The sequence below is a fragment of the Lipotes vexillifer genome, unplaced genomic scaffold (assembly GCF_000442215.2).
Source record: "Lipotes vexillifer unplaced genomic scaffold, Lipotes_vexillifer_v1.1 scaffold558, whole genome shotgun sequence".
Taxonomy (NCBI): domain Eukaryota; kingdom Metazoa; phylum Chordata; class Mammalia; order Artiodactyla; family Lipotidae; genus Lipotes; species Lipotes vexillifer.
In genome coordinates, this window is record NW_006772769.1 from 160,200 (window position 1) to 177,466 (window position 17,267).

General features: G+C 60.5%; 1 protein-coding gene across 1 annotated transcript in view; it reads left to right on the plus strand.

Annotated features, from left to right (window-relative positions):
- The first annotated feature begins 1,284 nt into the window (after positions 1 to 1,284).
- The window catches only part of CARMIL3 (capping protein regulator and myosin 1 linker 3), a 16,704-nt gene continuing 721 nt past the window's right edge, over positions 1,285 to 17,267 (plus strand). The window contains exons 1-37 of the mRNA XM_007447912.1: positions 1,285 to 1,324; positions 2,792 to 2,886; positions 3,196 to 3,246; positions 3,351 to 3,410; positions 3,496 to 3,611; positions 3,817 to 3,914; positions 4,144 to 4,214; positions 4,319 to 4,392; positions 4,629 to 4,704; positions 4,785 to 4,873; positions 5,320 to 5,414; positions 5,642 to 5,728; positions 5,939 to 6,048; positions 6,188 to 6,265; positions 6,826 to 6,902; positions 6,982 to 7,086; positions 7,181 to 7,250; positions 7,699 to 7,780; positions 7,909 to 8,005; positions 8,155 to 8,209; positions 8,290 to 8,462; positions 8,705 to 8,773; positions 8,984 to 9,077; positions 9,166 to 9,264; positions 9,699 to 9,827; positions 10,009 to 10,122; positions 10,574 to 10,749; positions 11,534 to 11,621; positions 11,763 to 11,900; positions 12,180 to 12,243; positions 12,361 to 12,569; positions 12,973 to 13,073; positions 13,704 to 14,019; positions 14,352 to 14,480; positions 15,460 to 15,526; positions 15,631 to 15,720; positions 17,161 to 17,266. Of these exons, the coding sequence (XP_007447974.1) occupies positions 1,285 to 1,324; positions 2,792 to 2,886; positions 3,196 to 3,246; positions 3,351 to 3,410; positions 3,496 to 3,611; positions 3,817 to 3,914; positions 4,144 to 4,214; positions 4,319 to 4,392; positions 4,629 to 4,704; positions 4,785 to 4,873; positions 5,320 to 5,414; positions 5,642 to 5,728; positions 5,939 to 6,048; positions 6,188 to 6,265; positions 6,826 to 6,902; positions 6,982 to 7,086; positions 7,181 to 7,250; positions 7,699 to 7,780; positions 7,909 to 8,005; positions 8,155 to 8,209; positions 8,290 to 8,462; positions 8,705 to 8,773; positions 8,984 to 9,077; positions 9,166 to 9,264; positions 9,699 to 9,827; positions 10,009 to 10,122; positions 10,574 to 10,749; positions 11,534 to 11,621; positions 11,763 to 11,900; positions 12,180 to 12,243; positions 12,361 to 12,569; positions 12,973 to 13,073; positions 13,704 to 14,019; positions 14,352 to 14,480; positions 15,460 to 15,526; positions 15,631 to 15,720; positions 17,161 to 17,266 (3,788 nt within the window). The remainder of the gene's footprint in view (positions 1,325 to 2,791; positions 2,887 to 3,195; positions 3,247 to 3,350; positions 3,411 to 3,495; positions 3,612 to 3,816; positions 3,915 to 4,143; positions 4,215 to 4,318; positions 4,393 to 4,628; positions 4,705 to 4,784; positions 4,874 to 5,319; positions 5,415 to 5,641; positions 5,729 to 5,938; positions 6,049 to 6,187; positions 6,266 to 6,825; positions 6,903 to 6,981; positions 7,087 to 7,180; positions 7,251 to 7,698; positions 7,781 to 7,908; positions 8,006 to 8,154; positions 8,210 to 8,289; positions 8,463 to 8,704; positions 8,774 to 8,983; positions 9,078 to 9,165; positions 9,265 to 9,698; positions 9,828 to 10,008; positions 10,123 to 10,573; positions 10,750 to 11,533; positions 11,622 to 11,762; positions 11,901 to 12,179; positions 12,244 to 12,360; positions 12,570 to 12,972; positions 13,074 to 13,703; positions 14,020 to 14,351; positions 14,481 to 15,459; positions 15,527 to 15,630; positions 15,721 to 17,160; position 17,267) is intronic.

Consider the following 17,267-nt stretch of genomic DNA (forward strand, 5'->3'; position numbering starts at 1 on the left):
GGACCTGGAGGACATCCACCAGCACAGAGATTGGGCTCCATCTCCTGGGTCCTGTTCCAGCACCCATCTACTGGCCTTTCCCACCTCTGCCTAGCGTACTGCTCACCTTACACCCTAACTCCACCCCACCCATATCAATTCTGCCCTGTGAAAAGCTCCAGCATTCTCTGGGGTCAAGGTGTGGTTATGAGGATTCTCACTGTTGCTGTGGCCTTGGATAAAGACTTCCCTTGAGAGCACAGGGCAGGCCTGCTGAGAGGGCTTAGTCTACCGCGGCAAAGACTAACTAATATTTTTTTTCTGGGCATCAGGGGAATTTGAGGGAGATGGGAGAGAAGGAACCTGGAGTGGAACAGGGTTGGAAATTAACAACTCGCAAATGAGGTCCAAATAAAATACAGATCATCATGATGCTTTGAATCAATGTGTTCGTTTTTCAGTGTAGGGTGCATAGGTGTGGTAGCCGAGCAGAGAGCATAAATCTGAGTGGACTGGATTCCCCTAAGATCCCCCCAGATACTAAGTCTGGATCCTCCTAACCCTCCTCCCTGTCTCCAGCACCTGAGCGTAATGCTGGGTGTGGAGGTGTTTGCAGAGCTGCCAGCTGGGAGGAAGTGGCACGGGAATTCCCAGGTGCTGCTCTCAGCCTCACACCCGCGGGGATGGTGCCAAGAACACCGCAGGGATCCCCGAGGCTGGGCAAGCGGAAAACGAAGGACGAAGTCCCCCACATTCAACCATGTCCTCTGCCGGCATCGCCCTCGGCCTAGAGCTCCTTCCTTCGAGGGTCAGCGAGGACGCGCTGGACGGGTCCCGAGCAAGCAGTGAAAAGGGAGGAGCCTTGCAAAGATGACCCGGCGAGGGGTACCCAGGCCTACGAACAAAAGAAGTGGGTTCTGCTCACGGTGCCCGAGGAGTGAGTGACACGGAATGTGGGGACGCTGCCCCCCTTCCGGGAGATGGACCGGGCTGCAGGCGACACGCACAGGGCGTAGCACGCTAGAGCCGGCGGGAGGGGTGGGCGCGAGCGCTCTCAGGGTCTCACGCGGCTCGGAGGCGCGGCGCGCATGCTCAGTCTGGCACCTCTCCGGGCGGGGCGGGAGACCCGGCGCTCCGAGGCGGGGGGAGTAGCGCTCGCGCAGCCGCCCCTCACAGGAGCGGGCTCAGCGGCTGCTGCAGCGCTCAGCGCCGGGGCCCTGCCGGAGCCGGGTCTAGCATGTGCCGTGTCTCCCCGGCGGTGGCGACGGCGGCTCCTCTGCAGCAACAGCGGCAGCAACGGCCGCCATGGCCAAGTCCAGCGCGGAGCTCACCCGCGAGCTGCAAGGTACGAGGCTGCGGTGGTCTCCGGGACGCCCCGTCCGGGAGCCTCCCCGACCCAGTGCGTTCCTCCCCGCGGTACACCCCGGTGCCTTCCGCCCCTCATGCATCCGGTTCCAAGGCAGCTCCCTGCCCCTGCATCCCAGCTCGGGGCATCGCTGTCCCAGAGCATCCTCCGCTGCCCCCCTCGCCTCACCCCGTCAGGACCTACGTGTCCCAGAGCCGCCCGTCCTGATCTTCAGTGACAGGTGCAGTCCCTTCACGCTCCCTGGGGCTGACCCTCAGCGATTCTGGCCCATCCCTCGGCCAAGCATCCAGTGTCCCCTCCGGAGAATCCCCGTTTCCCCGCCGGGCGGGGCCAGGCCAGCCCTGCCGGGTGATGGGAGCTGCCCCAGGTCCTGACCTCCTCTGGCCTCAACACCCTCCCTCCTCTGGGCCCGGCCCCGGAACTGGCTCGAGAGCCCCCCTAGCGCCCCGGCCAGTGGGGCAAAGAAGGGAGTCAGGGAAAAGGGCCTGGACTGGAACTAAAACCAGGAGCAGGGTCTACTGAAGCTTATCTACCACAGCCCACATCCCAGCCTGCCCCCTTCTCTCTACCCCACACCCACACCTCACGGCCTCACCTCACAGCCTCTCCTGTTTGCCTGGTTCTCAGACTCAGACCAAACCAAGGCCCGACCCCCCAGCACTGCCAACCCTGACCCCCAGAGGCAGGAGCACAGGCTAGCCCACGCAGAGACCAGGACGCTCAAGGATACTCAGAGGCATGCTGCACCGTGGCGATTTCCCACAGCTCCACAGGCACACAAACACAATCATGAGATGTGTGTACACACATCTTTACAGAAGCCGCACACACACGCACGCACGCACACACACGCACACACACTGGGATATCTGGATGATTCTGCCAGCAGATGGGTATGGAACTCATTTAAACACTAACTCCTTCCTACCCCACAGCTCCCACCCACACCAGAGCTGGCTGGCTCTGTGCCCCTTTCACAACTGCAGACACAGCATACTCATTCACACTTACCCATCCCCACGAATGCCACACACGGGCTCCCTGGCATCTTCTTTACATGCGTAGTAAAAGGTAGACACTCACACCCAGGCCACCTAGAATGCAGCCGAAGGGATACCCTCCACACCCCTACACACTGACTCACTCTGTATGTGTTGACAGCTGCTGGAGTGCACGGGTTGGAAAAATCCTTCACACTCTCCCACGGTGTCACTCAGCTACTGTCCCCCGACTCAGGAACGTCAGGAGCCAGAGTTTTCTCCACACCCCACTGCCTTTCTAATAGAAAGAGAAAAGTCACCCAAGAAGGAAAGGTCTCGGTCCCTGTCCTTCTCAGTCTCTCTCTGATTCTCTCTCCTCTCCTCTGCCCCTGCCCCTGGAGCGCCTCGGGTTTGCGGGGGCGGCCAGGGTCAGGGGAGCTCTGAGCAGCCCACCACCCACCTGCAGACAGCATCCGGAGGTGCCTGAGCCAAGCGGCTGTGCTCCAACAACATCGTGTCAAGCTGGAGACGAAGCCCAAGAAGTTCGAGGACCGAGTGCTGGTGAGGACACTGGGCTGGGGGAGGGGAGGGGGTCAAGATCACCTGGGCTGGTGAGGGCAAGGAGCCTGGGGGGACAGGGGAGACAGAGGTGGGGGGAGAGCTGAGAAGACATAGCCTGGGGGCAGGGGGAGGCTGGACGGGGTGGATGTCTAGGAGCCTAGGGTGGGGCATGTGAGAGAGGGGGGACTTCCAGAGCAGAGAGTCAGCTGGCAGGGGGTGCACACAGGCTGAGGGGGCTAACAGAGAGCAGGGTGACTAGAGCCCAGGAAGCTGCCGTTTGCTGCTGACGTTCCTTTCCCCTCTCTGAAGGCCCTGACCTCCTGGCGCCTCCACCTTTTCCCCCTTAAAGTCCCAGCCAAGGTGAGTTGGGCCGATGAGCCGGAGAGCACCTGGCGTGCTCCCCTCTGAGCCCGGCAGCCAGGCCCTGACCATGAGCTGGGCATCCCCGTGTCCCCTCCCCCCAGGTGGAGAGCTCCTTCAATGTCCTGGAGATCCGCGCCTTCAACACGCTCAGTCAGAACCAGGTGAGCACCAGGGCTCGGGCCCCACTCCTGGGCCAGCGGGAGGAGGGAGCCTGCGTCTGAGGCCCTGCTGCTTCCTCTCCCCCAGATCCTAGTGGAGACAGAGCGTGGCATGGTGAGCATGCGGCTGCCATCGGCTGAGAGTGTGGACCAGGTGACACGACATGTGAGCTCTGCCCTCTCCAAGGTCTGCCCTGGCCCTGGGTGAGTGGCAGAGGAGGAGTCTCTCAGGGGTCAGACAAGGAGACCTCCTTCCTCCCTCCCTCCTTCCCCTGGGCCCCCCGAGACATCAAGGCGAAGAGCTCTTGTGTCCCTATTCCTGCTTTTCTTGGGGATCCAGAAGCTATAACAGGGTAAGAATTGAGAGCCTCTTTCCACCCATCTTGGGATGGATTTGTTCATTTTCCAGGAGTCTAATCCGGCGTGGAAATGCAGATACCCCAGAAGGGCCCCGAGACACGTCCCCCAACTCTGAGACTTCCACGTCCACCGCTCACAGCGTCTGCGGTGAGCAGGGGCAGACTTGAGGAAAGTGGGGCCTACACCACCCTGCCCCTTGCTCAGAGTCCTCTGTGTACGGGCCTTTGCCTGCCCTGAGACTCCACGGCTCCCAGACCTCAGAGGTTCATGAACCCAGGACACTGGTGCATAAAGTGACCTTGACCTTTCCTTGAACTCCAAGCCTGTTCCCCACCCCCTTACCGCTCAAGGAGCCAGCCCATCTCCTGCCCCACAGGTGGTTTCTCCGAGACCTACGCCGCCCTGTGCGACTACAATGGGCTGCACTGCCGTGAGGAGGTGCAATGGGTGCGTTGGGCCAGGACCGGCAGGCGGGCAGGTGGGACCCAGAGGGAGGGGGCAGAGGAAGGAGAAGGAGGGAAGCAGGTGTGAGCCAGTTCCACCTCTCCAAGGATGTCGACACCATCTATCATGCCGAGGATAACCGGGAGTTCAATCTTTTGGATTTCAGCCACTTGGAGAGCCGGTAAGCAGATGGGGTAGAGACTCAAGCCCCCTTTCCAGCCCCAGCCCAGCCCTGGCCCTTCTAGCCTCTCCCTTCTGGTCCCACCCACAGCCTAGGCTCTGTCTCCCAGCCCCCACGCCCCCCTGCCTTCCACCCATCTAGGCTTTCCCCAGCCCAGCCACCCCAGCCCTAGTCTCTTCCTCCCGGCCCTAGCCACCTGCTCACCACCTTCCTGCCACCCCTCAATCTCCCCACAGAGACTTGGCCTTAATGGTGGCAGCCCTGGCCTACAACCAATGGTTCACCAAACTCTACTGCAAGGACCTGCGGCTGGTAGGGTCTAGGAGGGGCAGTGGGGAGGGGAGAGTACTGCCCTCTCTGGCTCCTGGTCACATGACCCCCTCTGTCCGCAGGGCTCTGAAGTGCTAGAACAGGTGCTACACACCCTGAGCAAGTCGGGGAGCCTCGAAGAGCTGGTGCTGGACAACGCCGGGCTTAAGACGTGAGGCCAGCCTCCTCCTTGGGCAGTGGTACCCCCTTGATGTAGTCTTAGGGCCCCAGAACCTCAGAGCATGATATGGGCCTCTGAACCATCTCATCCAGCTCCTCACCGTACAGAAGAGGCCCAAAGAGGGCACAGAGCAAGCCAGCCTAAGCCTCCTGACCCCCAGCTCCACAGCCTTCCCCCATACCTCCATGCCCCGTCCCCTCCTGCCATCAGCCACCGAGCAGAGTGCACTGCTCCAGTCTCGAAGACCCTAAGCTGGGCTTCGTCTCAGCACAACTTCCCAGGTATTCCGGAGTGACGGCAAGCTCCCTGGCAGGCCCCGAGCTGCTCCCCACCTGCGGGGGCCTCCGACCATTGCAGCCCCAGCCAGGCAGGCAGGTGGAGGAGGAGGGGAAGCCCAGGGCCTGGGACAAACACATCCTTCCTCCCCTTCCCTGAAGGGACTTTGTCCAGAAGCTGGCCGGGGTATTTGGGGAGAACGGGAGCTGTGTGCTGCATGCCCTCACTCTGTCCCACAACCCCATCGAGGACAAGGGTGAGCCCCAGCCCTGAATCCTAGCCCCCATCACAACGCAGACCCCTATCCCAGCCCAGAGCCCAACCCGGTCTGAACAGGGGCTCTCCGACCTGATGCCAGCCCCTGCCCCAATATGCCACCCTTGACCCCAGGCCCATACCCCACTCAAGCGCCCAGTCTGACTCTGCACCACTTGCCCCCACTGCCCATCTCTCAGTGGGCCCCTTTCTCTCTCCACTCCCCAGGTTTCCTCAGCCTGAGCCAGCAGCTCCTCTGCTTCCCCACTGGCCTCACCAAACTGTGCCTGGCCAAGACTGCCATTTCCCCTCGAGGTACTTGCCCCGGGGCCCCTGACCTCTGACTCTGACCCTCCCCCAGCACTGCCTGGGTGTCGAGTCCCAGAGGTGTACCCATTACACTCACATGGCATCCCAGGGATCAAAGAAGGGACAGGAGCCACAGTTGGAGAGTGGGCAAGAGTTGTATGCCAGGGGAAGAGTTCGGGGGGGTGGCCAACCCAGCCCAGTGCCCGCTGTGCTCAGGGCTCCAGGCGCTGGGCCAGACCTTCGGGGCCAACCCGGCCTTTGCCAGCTCCCTTCAATACCTGGACCTGAGCAAGAACCCTGGGCTGCTCGCCACAGATGAGGCCAACGTGAGTCGACGAATATAGCCTCAAGCCCCTGCAGAGGCCCACTCGGGCTTCAGGGCCTGGGGTCTCTGCCCTTTAGCCCTGGGGAGGGGAGGGGTTCTGTCACCCCTTCACCTGCAACCCCTCTGTCCTTCCTTCCCAGGCCCTCTACAGTTTCCTGGCCCAGCCCAATGCCCTGGTGCACCTGGACCTGGCGGGGACTGACTGCGCCATCGACTTGGTGAGGGGTTGGTGATGGGGGAGCCAGCCTGTGGTGATCTGGGGAGGCTGGGGTGGGTCACCCCCTCCTTGAGTACAGAGGTGGGCAGAGCAGGCAGGATGGCTTCAGGTTCAGCTGAATTACAAATCAACGCCAAAGCTCACACCTGTGCAGCACTTTATCCGTGCGCCGCCAAGGCTGTGCCGGCTGTGCCTAAAAGCCAGCCCGGATCCATTCCTCAGCCGTGAGCACCAGCGCAGCGCTGAGTCCACCGGAGGAAAGGACTCCTTCCCTAACTTGAACCAGGCACCTTATGAGCCTGTGGGCCCCCTGGCTTTACACATCCACTGCCTATGAGCCTCTCACCCCCTGGGGGCCAGGCAGGTGGGAGTAGACCCACTTTCCACAGAGGGGAAACTGAGGCTTGAAGAGGCTAAGCAGGCAGGCGCAGCGGGGCCCGCACAGACTGACCGCAGAGGACGAAGCGCCAGGACCTTGGTTGAGGGGGAGGAGGGAGTCCTCGTCGCCCCTCCCGGCAGCCCTCCCAGCCCCGTGAGACGCACCCTGTCTCCACCCCACAGCTTCTGGGTGCCCTGCTCCACGGCTGCTGCTCCCACCTCACCTACCTCAACCTGGCGCGCAACAGCTGCTCCCACAGGTGGGAGAACAGGGGTGCAGGGAGGGGCGGGGCAAGTCGTGGACACCCCCTCCCTTGCTGACCCCAGGCATCTCCGCAGGAAGGGCCGGGAGGCCCCGCCTGCCTTCAAGCAGTTCTTCAGCAGCACCTACACTCTGAGCCACATCAACCTGTCGGCCACGAGGCTGCCCCTGGAGGCCCTCAGGTCGGGTGGGTGCAGGGTTGGGGGGCGTCCGAGGGGGAACCCTGGGAGAAGGGGGTGAGGGGTAAAGGCGGGCCTGCTGACCTTCCTCCCACAGGGCGCTGCTCCAGGGCCTCTCCCTCAACAGTCACCTCAGCGATCTGCACCTGGACCTCAGCAGCTGTGAGGTGAGCCCTCAGTCCCCCACCCATCACCCATCACCCCACCGTTCATCTCCCTAAGTCAAGCTCTGGCTCCGTCCTGCCTCCGCACTACCCCTCAGCGACCCCCCCCTGCCCTGACTTCACCCCCACTTTCCCCTCTCCGTCTGTGGTCTGCGGCCCTCTTTCTAGAGGTCATTTTCAGTCTCCAGGATCTCCTCGCTGACCGCTTTGGGGTGGGAGATACCAGACTTTCCCACCAGATGGCAGGAGCAAGCTGTCTCCAGAGCAGCGGCCTGGAGATTTTTCTGGCTGAAGGGAGGGGAGAGAGCCCTAGGGAAGGATCTGGTATAGAGAAGGGGCCTCCAGATTTCACACCCGAGAAGACCTGGTATGACCTTGAATCCTGGCATGACTCCTCTTATCTCTAAGCATTAAAGGTGCCCTGTCTTCCACCCACACCCTGTCCCTGCAGCTCCGCTCAGCTGGAGCCCAGGCTTTGCAGGAGCAGCTGTGGGCTGTCACCTGTGTGGGCAGCCTGGATCTGTCAGACAATGGTGAGTGGGGGCACTTCCCTTCCTGAGGGCCAGGTGGGGAGAGGGGCCTAGAGCACGGGGGAGAAGCCCTAAGGAGACTCCAGTGAGCTTCGGGCCTCAAGGCCAGGCCTCTCCCATCTACTGGCCAGGGTTTGACTCGGACCTCCTGACACTGGTGCCCGCACTTGGCAAGAACAAGTCCCTCAAGCACCTGTTCCTAGGCAAGAACTTCAACGTCAAGGCCAAGTGAGGCCCCCTGCCTATACCCTCAGACCCTCACTCCATCATCCGCCTATCTTTGTGGCTCACTGTGTTACCCTTGACCGCCTCTCCACTGCTCCACTAACATGACCCCAGCCCCCTCCCCTCCTACTCTGAGCCCCGACTCCCCGCAGGACCCTGGAGGAGATCCTCCACAAGCTGGTGCAGCTAATCCAGGAAGAGGACTGTGTGAGTGCCTGGGCCTGGGAGGGGACCTGCAGTGACAGGGGCTGCAGGGACTGGGCCAAACCCCCCACTTGCCCACACAGTCGTTGCAGTCACTGTCAGTGGCAGACTCCCGGCTGAAGCTTCGCACCAGCATCCTCATCAACGCCCTGGGCAGCAACACCTGCCTGGCGAAGGTGGATCTGAGCGGCAATGGCATGGAGGACATCGGGGCCAAGATGCTCTCTAAGGCCCTGCAGATAAACTCCTCCCTCAGGTGGGGCCCACACCTGGACCCTCTCACCTGGAGCCCCAGCCCGCCCCCACGCACGTACATGCCCTCCCTGCTGCCTCGCTGCTCTGTACCCCAGCTTCCAGGAGACCCTTAGTCTCAGGACCATCTCTGAGTCAGCCTCATTACCCAGGAAAGGAGGGAAGGCTCCTGAGGGGGATGTGTCCCCTCCCCCTAAGAGAGACCCCGAGGGAGGGGTAATACGCTGATGCTCACCCTTTCCCCAGAACTATCCTATGGGATCGGAACAATACATCTGCCCTAGGCTTTCTGGACATTGCAAGGGCCCTGGAGAGGTGAGTAGACCAGGGCCCTGCCCTGATCCTAGCCCCCAGCTTCCCTGTACCTGGACCAGGCCTGAACTACACCAACCCCACCCCAGGCCACCTGACCTACTTGCATAGAAATGTTAGGAAGGACCACAGAAGAGGGAAATGGTCAGCAAGAGTTGGGGCCTGGGGAGCTGGAGGTTCTATCCCACCCAGCTGAGCCACTCTGTCCCACAGCAACCATACGCTGCGCTTCATGTCCTTCCCCGTGAGCGACATCTCCCAAGCCTACCGCAGCGCCCCTGAGCGTACCGAGGACGTCTGGCAGAAGGTGGCGGCCTGAGCAGGGTGGAACCCAAGGGGCAGGGGCCAGCCCACGTCCCCTGGCCCTCACCCCACCCACCCATCATCATCTCCAGATCCAGTGGTACTTGGTGAGGAACAACCATTCTCAGACGTGCCCGCAAGAACAGGCTTTCAGGCTGCAGCAGGGCCTGGTGACCAGCAGCGCCGAGCAAGTAAACGTTTCCCTCCGAAGCACAGGGGGCACACGTGGGGCACGCAGGGCACAGGGCTGATGTGATGGAGCGCAGGTCGGGGCGGGAGGGGTCATGAGAGAAGCATCGTGTGGTGCCCATAAGTGGATTGAGCACGTGGGAGAGCAAAGAGACAGGACGTGCAGAATGTGGGCCCCAAACATGAGAGAACACGTGGGCAAACAGCAGGGGTCCCAGACAAGGGGTCCCAGGACTGTGGGAGCTCCACTGAGTGTTCAAGAGGGCATCCCAAGAAGAAGAGGGAACAGGCCATCGGGAGACATCACCCTTACCCCTGGCAGTGCCAGCACCAGTAGCACTGCCCAAAGGGGCCCAGAAATGGGGCGCCTGGGGTCCCGCCTGGGAAGGTGAATATGCGGGAGTCCCCCCTAACACTCCTGCCACCTGTGCTGCAGATGCTGCAGCGGCTGTGCGGACGGGTGCAAGAGGAGGTTCGGGCGCTGAGGCTGTGCCCCCTGGAGCCCGTGCAGGATGAGCTGCTCTATGCTCGGGACCTCATCAAGGATGCCAAGAACTCCCGGGCGGTGAGCCCTCTGTAGCCCCACCCTCCCCTGACAGTCTAGAGAGCCCAAGAAGGCCAGCGTGCCAGCCCAGGAGCACCCATGGACGGCACTGCCTATCCCCCCAAGTTTTCATGGCCTCCTAGGCCAGGGACCCAGCGAGGCCAGATTCTGACCTTCTGATCAGAGCCCCTTTCTTCCCCAGCTGTTTCCCAGCCTCTATGAGCTGGGCCACATGCTGGCCAACGACGGACCTGTGAGGCAGAGGCTGGAGTCAGTAGCCAGTGAGGTGTCCAAGGCTGTGGACAAGGAGCTGCAGGCAAGTCCTGGGGAGGGAGCCCGGTGCTGACCAAGGCCCTAAGCCGAGGGCCGAGGCCAGCACGGGAAGATTACCGTGGGCAAGAAGGAGTTGCAGAGCTGAGAGCACCTACACTCCCACTGTGCCAAGGCATTGCTAGAGAACCGGCCTTGGATATTTGCTGCTCGTTTCAACCTTAGCCCCTGAACTCTGAGCTCTCCCTCTGGACTCTGATCCTTGGACTGACTGTCCCCTGTCCATGTGTCCATGTGGTAGGATGAAAAGGACACTGACCAGGATGTGGGGAAACCTGAGTGTCCAAGGCTCTGCTGCTAACCAGCCCTGTGACCTTGGCCAGCCCCTCAGTCTCCCCACGGGGGGCTGGAATAGACAGGCTGGAGTCTCTTCCACTGTGGTGCCAGCCCTGACCCTGCCCTCCTTGGGGCTCTGGCCTCCTTTCCCCACGTACTAGGTGATCCTGGAGTCCATGGTCAGCCTAACGCAAGAGTTATGCCCCGTGGCCATGCGGGTGGCTGAAGGGCACAACAAGATGCTGAGCAATGTGGCTGAGCGCGTCACTGTGCCCCGGAACTTCATCCGAGGGGCGCTGCTGGAGCAGGCGGGGCAGGACATTCAGAACAAGCTGGAGTGAGAGGCGGGGGTGGGACTGGAGGGGGGGCTGGACTTGGCCTGGAGCAGTTTGGGGGGGGCCCAGCCATCAGCAATGAATAATGAATGACACAATCTACATTACAAGGGATGAATCTTTAACCAACTGCAACCTTGCTATTTAGGGTCTGACTCATCTTTGCCCTAGCAGTCTAAATGCTGAGCTGGGGTTTAGGAGTCCGAACAGTGCACACATGTGTACACGTACACACAGCCGCGCACATACCCCCAGGAACTGACCTCTAGAAACAGAGGACAGCCTCCTTGGAGGTGTGGACAAAGAATAGGGGTGCATAGACTGCGCTGCCCATCCCCCTCAAGTTTTCATGGCCCCTAGAGCTCTCTCTCATTCCAGTCTGGGTGCCACCTCTCACTAAAATGAAGGAAAGTTATTACACAAACCCGTGAAACGGCCAAGCTCAAGAAGTGCTGGTTCCTGCTCTTACAGCAGAGACGGGCAGAATTCACTCAACACCTCAGTTTACCTCGCTCTGTTCCACTGGAGCTCCAGGGGCCGGACCCAGAGCCCCTCTGCCCCTCCTTCCCCTCAGTTCCTCTTTGTCCACCCTCCCCCTCCACACACGCCTAGGCTGGAAGGGCTGTGGGTGGAGCTGGGTGGTGGATCCCAGGTGCCTCGTACAGCAGCTGTGTTCTCCGTGGGCAGCCAGGGCGGCTGGCCCGCTCCCTCAGGCGTCTGGGGAAGGCGGGGGCAGAGGCTCAGGGGCAGGGTAGGAGGAGCTGAGCCACCACCCTGTGCCCACAGTGAAGTGAAGCTCTCAGTTGTCACCTACTTGACCAACTCCATAGTAGACGAGATCCTGCAGGAGCTGTACCACTCCCACAAGAGCCTGGTAAGACTTCTGAGCCTCAGCCAGGCCCAGACATGTCCTCCACCCCGCATCACCCGCATCTCCTCCCACCAGCCCTCCCTGTCAAGGTCCTGCGCGGTGGGCGGCTTCCTTGGGATCCTGTTCACACCTGTCCTTCCCTAGGCCCGACACCTGGCCCAGCTAAAGACACTGTCAGATCCGCCAGGGGGGCCGTGCCAAGGACAGGAACTGTCCTCCCGGGGCCGAGGCCGGAACCATGACCGTGACGAGACCACAGATGATGAACTTGGGACCAACATCGTGAGCACCCCCACTCCCCTCCTTAACCTTGGTCCTGCCCCTGACCCTGCAAAACGCTGTCCCCTTCTACTTCCCTGGACTCCACTCTCTGCCCCTCGCCAGGTCTCATCCCCTCGCCCCTATCCCACCCAGCCTCTTCCCTTGTCCCATTGCCTCAGCCGCCTAAGGACAGGGAAGCGGGATGGACTCTAAAGAGAAGGCTTTATGAGGAATCGGAGGCTCCAGGCGAGGCTCCTGGGGTTTGCCACCTGGCCCCACCGTATGCCTCCGTCTCTGCAGGACACCATGGCCATCAAAAAGCAGAAACGCTGCCGCAAGATCCGGCCGGTGTCTGCCTTCATTAGTGAGTCTTCCAGCCTCCGCGCTGATGGCCCTCATTCCCTTTCTTTTATCTCTGCCTCTCCAGCCTGCTTTCTCCCTGTCCCTCCTGCTAGTCCCTCTAACGCTGCTCTCCCCACAGGTGGGAGCCCTCAGGACGTGGAAAGCCAGCTGGGGAGCCTGGGGATCCCCCCTGGCTGGTTCTCAGGACTCGGAAGCAGCCAGCCCACAGCTAGTGGCTCCTGGGAAGGTCTATCTGAGCTGCCCACTCATGGCTACAAACTAAGGCATCAAACACAAGGGAGGCCCCGGCCCCCCAGGACCACCCCTCCGGGACCTGGTCGGCCCAGCGTGAGTCCCTAAAGCCTCACAAGAGGACCAACTTCACTTAGCAGTGCCAGAGCCAGAGATTCTAGCTTTAGGACACCAATGCCAGAGGTACTAGCCTTGGGGGATTGGGCAGGGGCCCAGGCAGGCCATGGAACAGAAGAGGAGTTATCCGAATTGGATGGAGCTAGACCTTGTCACAGATAGGAAATCTCTGTCTGCTAGACAGTGGCAGTTCTCATTTTGGTGAGAGAGAGAGAGAGAGTCAAGAGTCACCAAGTTTAAGAAATGCCCAGGTATCCTGAAGTCTAAGTTTGCATGGGGCCAAGAAGAGGCAAGTCCAAGTCCAAAGGGGAAGGCCTTGAGTGGATGGGAGGAGGGCTTCCTCACCCAGATGGTATATCCTACAGGACTTTCCTCCCAGCAGGCGCCAGTACTTGGGACCCGTCAGGAGAACGGGGCGGCCACCCGCCTGGATGAGGGGCTGGAGGACTTCTTCAGCCGAAGGGTTATGGATGAAAGCTCCAGGTGTGGTGCCCAGGCACACCCCCAATTTCAGCAGGCCCCGAGGCCCTGGAGGGGTCCCGTGTCCACCCATCTCCCAGAGAGCCCTCTCCAATGGCAGTGCCCCAAAGCCAGTCTCTCTGGGAGAGTTCCCCCACATTCTCTTTCCTCCACACCGAGCCCTCAGTTCCCATGTTCTCTGAATCCCCTCATGACAGCAGAAAAGAATGGGGCCAGAGTGAACCGCCACAGCGGGATTGGGGTTGGGGGGATAGCAGGCCCCGGAATGGGGTGACGGTTAGTGGTACCAGGCCGGGAGGGTGTGTTCTGTCACTGTCCTGCACAGACTCCCTGGCATCTCTCCAGAAGGAACTGGGTCACTTGGAGAGGCTGAGAGGAGATGGGGGGAGGGGTGCCTGGGAGGGAAGAGGCTGCTGGAGGGTTGTGACAGGGAAGGTGAGGACACCATCCCCTGAGCATAGGTGGAAAGGGTTATGGAACGGCAGGAAAGACTAGACGAGACGGGATAGCTGGAGGTTCCGGACAGCCAGGACTGGCCTAACGCCAGCACCACCCTGGGCCCTGAACGACCTCGGCATCTGACCTAGGTATCTCCCCACGACTTTGTCACTAACTCACCCCGACCCTGCCCAGCTACCCCCGGACTCTGAGGACCCTGCGGCCAGGCCTCTCGGAGCCGCCACTCCCTCCACTCCAGAAGAAGAGGCGCCGAGGCTTGTTTCACTTTCGCCGGCCCCGGAGCTTCAAGGGGGACAGGGGGCCAGGGTCCCCCACCATCGGGCTCCTCCTGCCTCCGCCCCCGCCCCCACCCCCGACTCAGGAGAGCCCCCCCAGCCCAGATCCCCCCAGCCTCGGCAATAATTCCTCCCCCTGCTGGAGCCCAGAAGAGGAGAGCAGGCTCCTCCCTGCATTTGGGGGGGGCCGGGGGCCTTCCTTCCACGGGAAGATGGTAAGTGAGGCAGGGCTGCTGAGTCCTCGTCTGCTGCGCCACACATAGCCCATCCACTCACCCCACCCTAGGCAATTAACGAGAGATTGTTAGGACTCGGGAATTTGGTCGTCCCAGTTCCTCGCTCCTGGGCTCCTTGGGCTAAGCCTGGTGACGCAGCGCATGCTGGGAGTCCACCATGCAAATAAAGGCAGTGGAAGGACTCAGAGGGTCTGGATAGGGCTTCCCCAGGCAGGGGGCTCTGAGGGGTTGGGGCCCTCCCCTGCTCCCTTGCTGCCTGTGGAGCCCCTTCTCCATCGGGAACTGATTCTAAACCCGAAACCTTGTTCCAGGGCACCGACGGGGCAGAGCCTGGGGAGGGGGGCCAGGCCCCTGGGACAGCACAGCAGCCAAGGGTTCACAGTGTCGCCCTTCCTGGGTTGGGAAGAGCCAAGGGTTGGAGCTTCGATGGGAAACGAGAGGTGAGTGGAACCTGGGGAGGCAAACTGAGGGTCCCGTGGGTCCCTGCATACCACCCTCCCCTCCCCACGGCCCTGCAGTTAGTAGGTCAGTGGAGAGAGCGATACTCTGGAGTAGAAGATGTCAGCTGCAGTTCTGCCCCTACACTTGCTGCACAACCCTGGACAAGTCACTCTGGAGCCCCTGCTTCCTTATATAAAGTGTGTGGCCCTAAAAATACTTACTTCTAGAGCTGTTTCCCAAATTTTGGTGATTTGATTACCACTTTTATGACTGCTTTTCACCCTCTCCACATACCACGGCATTATTTACATAATACTTTTATTTAAATCCACTCACCCTTTTAAAAAATATATTTATTTATTTATTTACTTATTTATTTATAGCTGCTTTGGGTCTTTGTTGCTGCGCGCGGGCTTTCTCTAGCTGCGGCGAGCGGGGGCTACTCTTCGTTGCGGTGTGCGGGCTTCTCATTGCGGTGGCTTCTCTTTTTGCGGAGCACGGGCCCTAGGCGCATGGGCTTCAGTAGTTGTGGCTCGTGGGCTCTAGAGCGCAGGCTCAGTAGTTGTGGCACACGGGTTTAGTTGCTCTGCGGCATGTGGGATCTTCCCGGACCAGGGCTCAAACCTGTGTCCCCTGCATTGGCAGGGGGATTCTTAACCACTGAGCCGGCAGGAAATCCCTCAACTCACCTTTTTAAACTCAGTCTGGACCTAAGCATTATCATCTTTAGAATCACAGGCTTTTTGTACTAGTCATGTTTTTTCTACTACACATAAAATAAACACATATTAAAATAACCGTATGTTCATTCACGTAAACCATTTCTTATGCCCTTAGGGGTGGTATGAGTGCCACTCTTTGGGGAAAACAGTCCGAATGTCTAGGGACTAATGAGATGCTAGAGCAGAAGCCCCTTGCTAACTGCAGTCCCCACGCAGAAGGGACTTTTTTAATGACCTGACTCAGCTGTCCTTTCAGGGCCCATGCCCAGACCTGGAGGGCAGCGTCCAGCCTTGGCAGAAACGGCGCTCCTCGGACGATGCAGGTGAGAATGATCGCCCTCACGTCCTTCCTTTGCCCCGTCTCTCAGGGCCCCTGCTAACATGCCTTTTCCCCTTTCCTCTTTCCCATCCCCTCCCTCCACTCCAGGCCCTGGAGCCTGGAAGCCCCCACCACCACCCCAAAGCACCAAGCCGAGCTTCAGTGCCATGCGCCGAGCAGAGGCCACGTGGCACATAGGTATGGAAAGCCCCTTCTCTGGCAGCAGCTCTGAAGGCCCGGGTTATGTCCAAAGAGACAGAAGCCAACTAAGGGGGGGCAGTAAAATGTCAACACTGTGCAAATGCTTCAGTATAGCTACAAAACTACATCCAAAAGCAACACCCCAATCCAAAGAAAGGTCCCACAGAACAGAAGTGGCTTTGCCAGGCTTAGCCTACAAGGAACAACACTTCGTGGGTGGTTCGGGGAATTCTCTAGAGCGGGGGCCATCAGCAGAACAGCACCCTCTGTAAAGAAGGACTCTCTCTGCACCCCAGCTGGGGAAAGGGTGGGCAGTACCAGCCATACCAGGCCCACCTCCAACACTCCAGTCTCCCCCCAAAATAGTTCACCAGGCCACCCTCCGCTCACGCAGAAAGGTACCCCAGAGCAGGGGCAAGAGCCCCCCGGCCTCGGAGATCAGACACCCTGGGTGTTAAGTGCTGGCTCAGTCACCACCCACAGTGTTGACAGGTTATTCACCTTCCAGAATAAAGGGCGGGGGAGTCATAGTATGACACCTCCCTTCTGCTGGGTTCAGAGCACCTTTCACTTAGGGAGCAGCTAAAGGAAAGCCCATCAGCTCGGCATCAGCCTCAGTTCCCCCAGGTCTGGAATGTGACCCTCCAACAACAGTGACAGGGACAAATCTCCCTGGAGAGGTTGACACTCCCTTCCCTCCTCCACTCCCACCCCAGGGCTAGGGCATAAGGGCGCGGTGCAGAGCCAGGCTGGCCCGAGGCTTGGCAGTGCCTGAGCTCCTGCCCCGTCCTCCAAGGCCGACCCAGCGCCGGGGTCATCTTCGCTGATGATCCCATCCCACACACAGACTAGTTAAGACGCCGGAAGAGGGGCTCCATCCTTCATTTAGGAGACGGTGATTGTCGGGTGCTCCCCGCACACACCCTAACCGCCGGCACCCTCCTGGGCTTCCTCAACCCGCACCTCACAGATACACACACAGACAACCCCAAACATGTGGCACATCCTTGGGTCCAGGGTGCCTAAAGCCACGGAGGCAGGGCAGGGGGAATGGTGAGGGTGCCAGCACCTCTCCTCCAGACTCACCATCTAAATCAGACTGGCGGAGAGTTCTAGGAGTGCCAGGTTGCAGCCTTGGCAGGGCGCCGGGGCACTGCAGCCCTGGATGGGCAGCCATGCCTGTGGACCCGGCAAGCCGTGGGCCCTGGCTCTGTCCCTGCTCTTCAAGAGGGTCAGCCAGAGCCCCCTGCAGAGGTGACAGGCTCAGGAGGATCCTGGGGACCGTGAGAGCAGAAGGGGACATCCGAGGCAGAGACATGGGAGCAAGTGGGCTTGGAGGGGAAGGTCCTGGCCTCCAGGGCTTCACAGGAACAAGGGACAGGGAGGCTGTGCAAGAAGGTCTTTTCCTGCAGCTTCTTCTCTCTTCCCACCCCCCAGCTGAGGGGAGCGCCCCCAACCACAGCTGCCAGAGCCCCAGCCCAGCATCCCAAGATGGAGAGGAGGAGAAGGAGGGGGCCCTACTCCCAGAGAGGACGGTTCCCGCC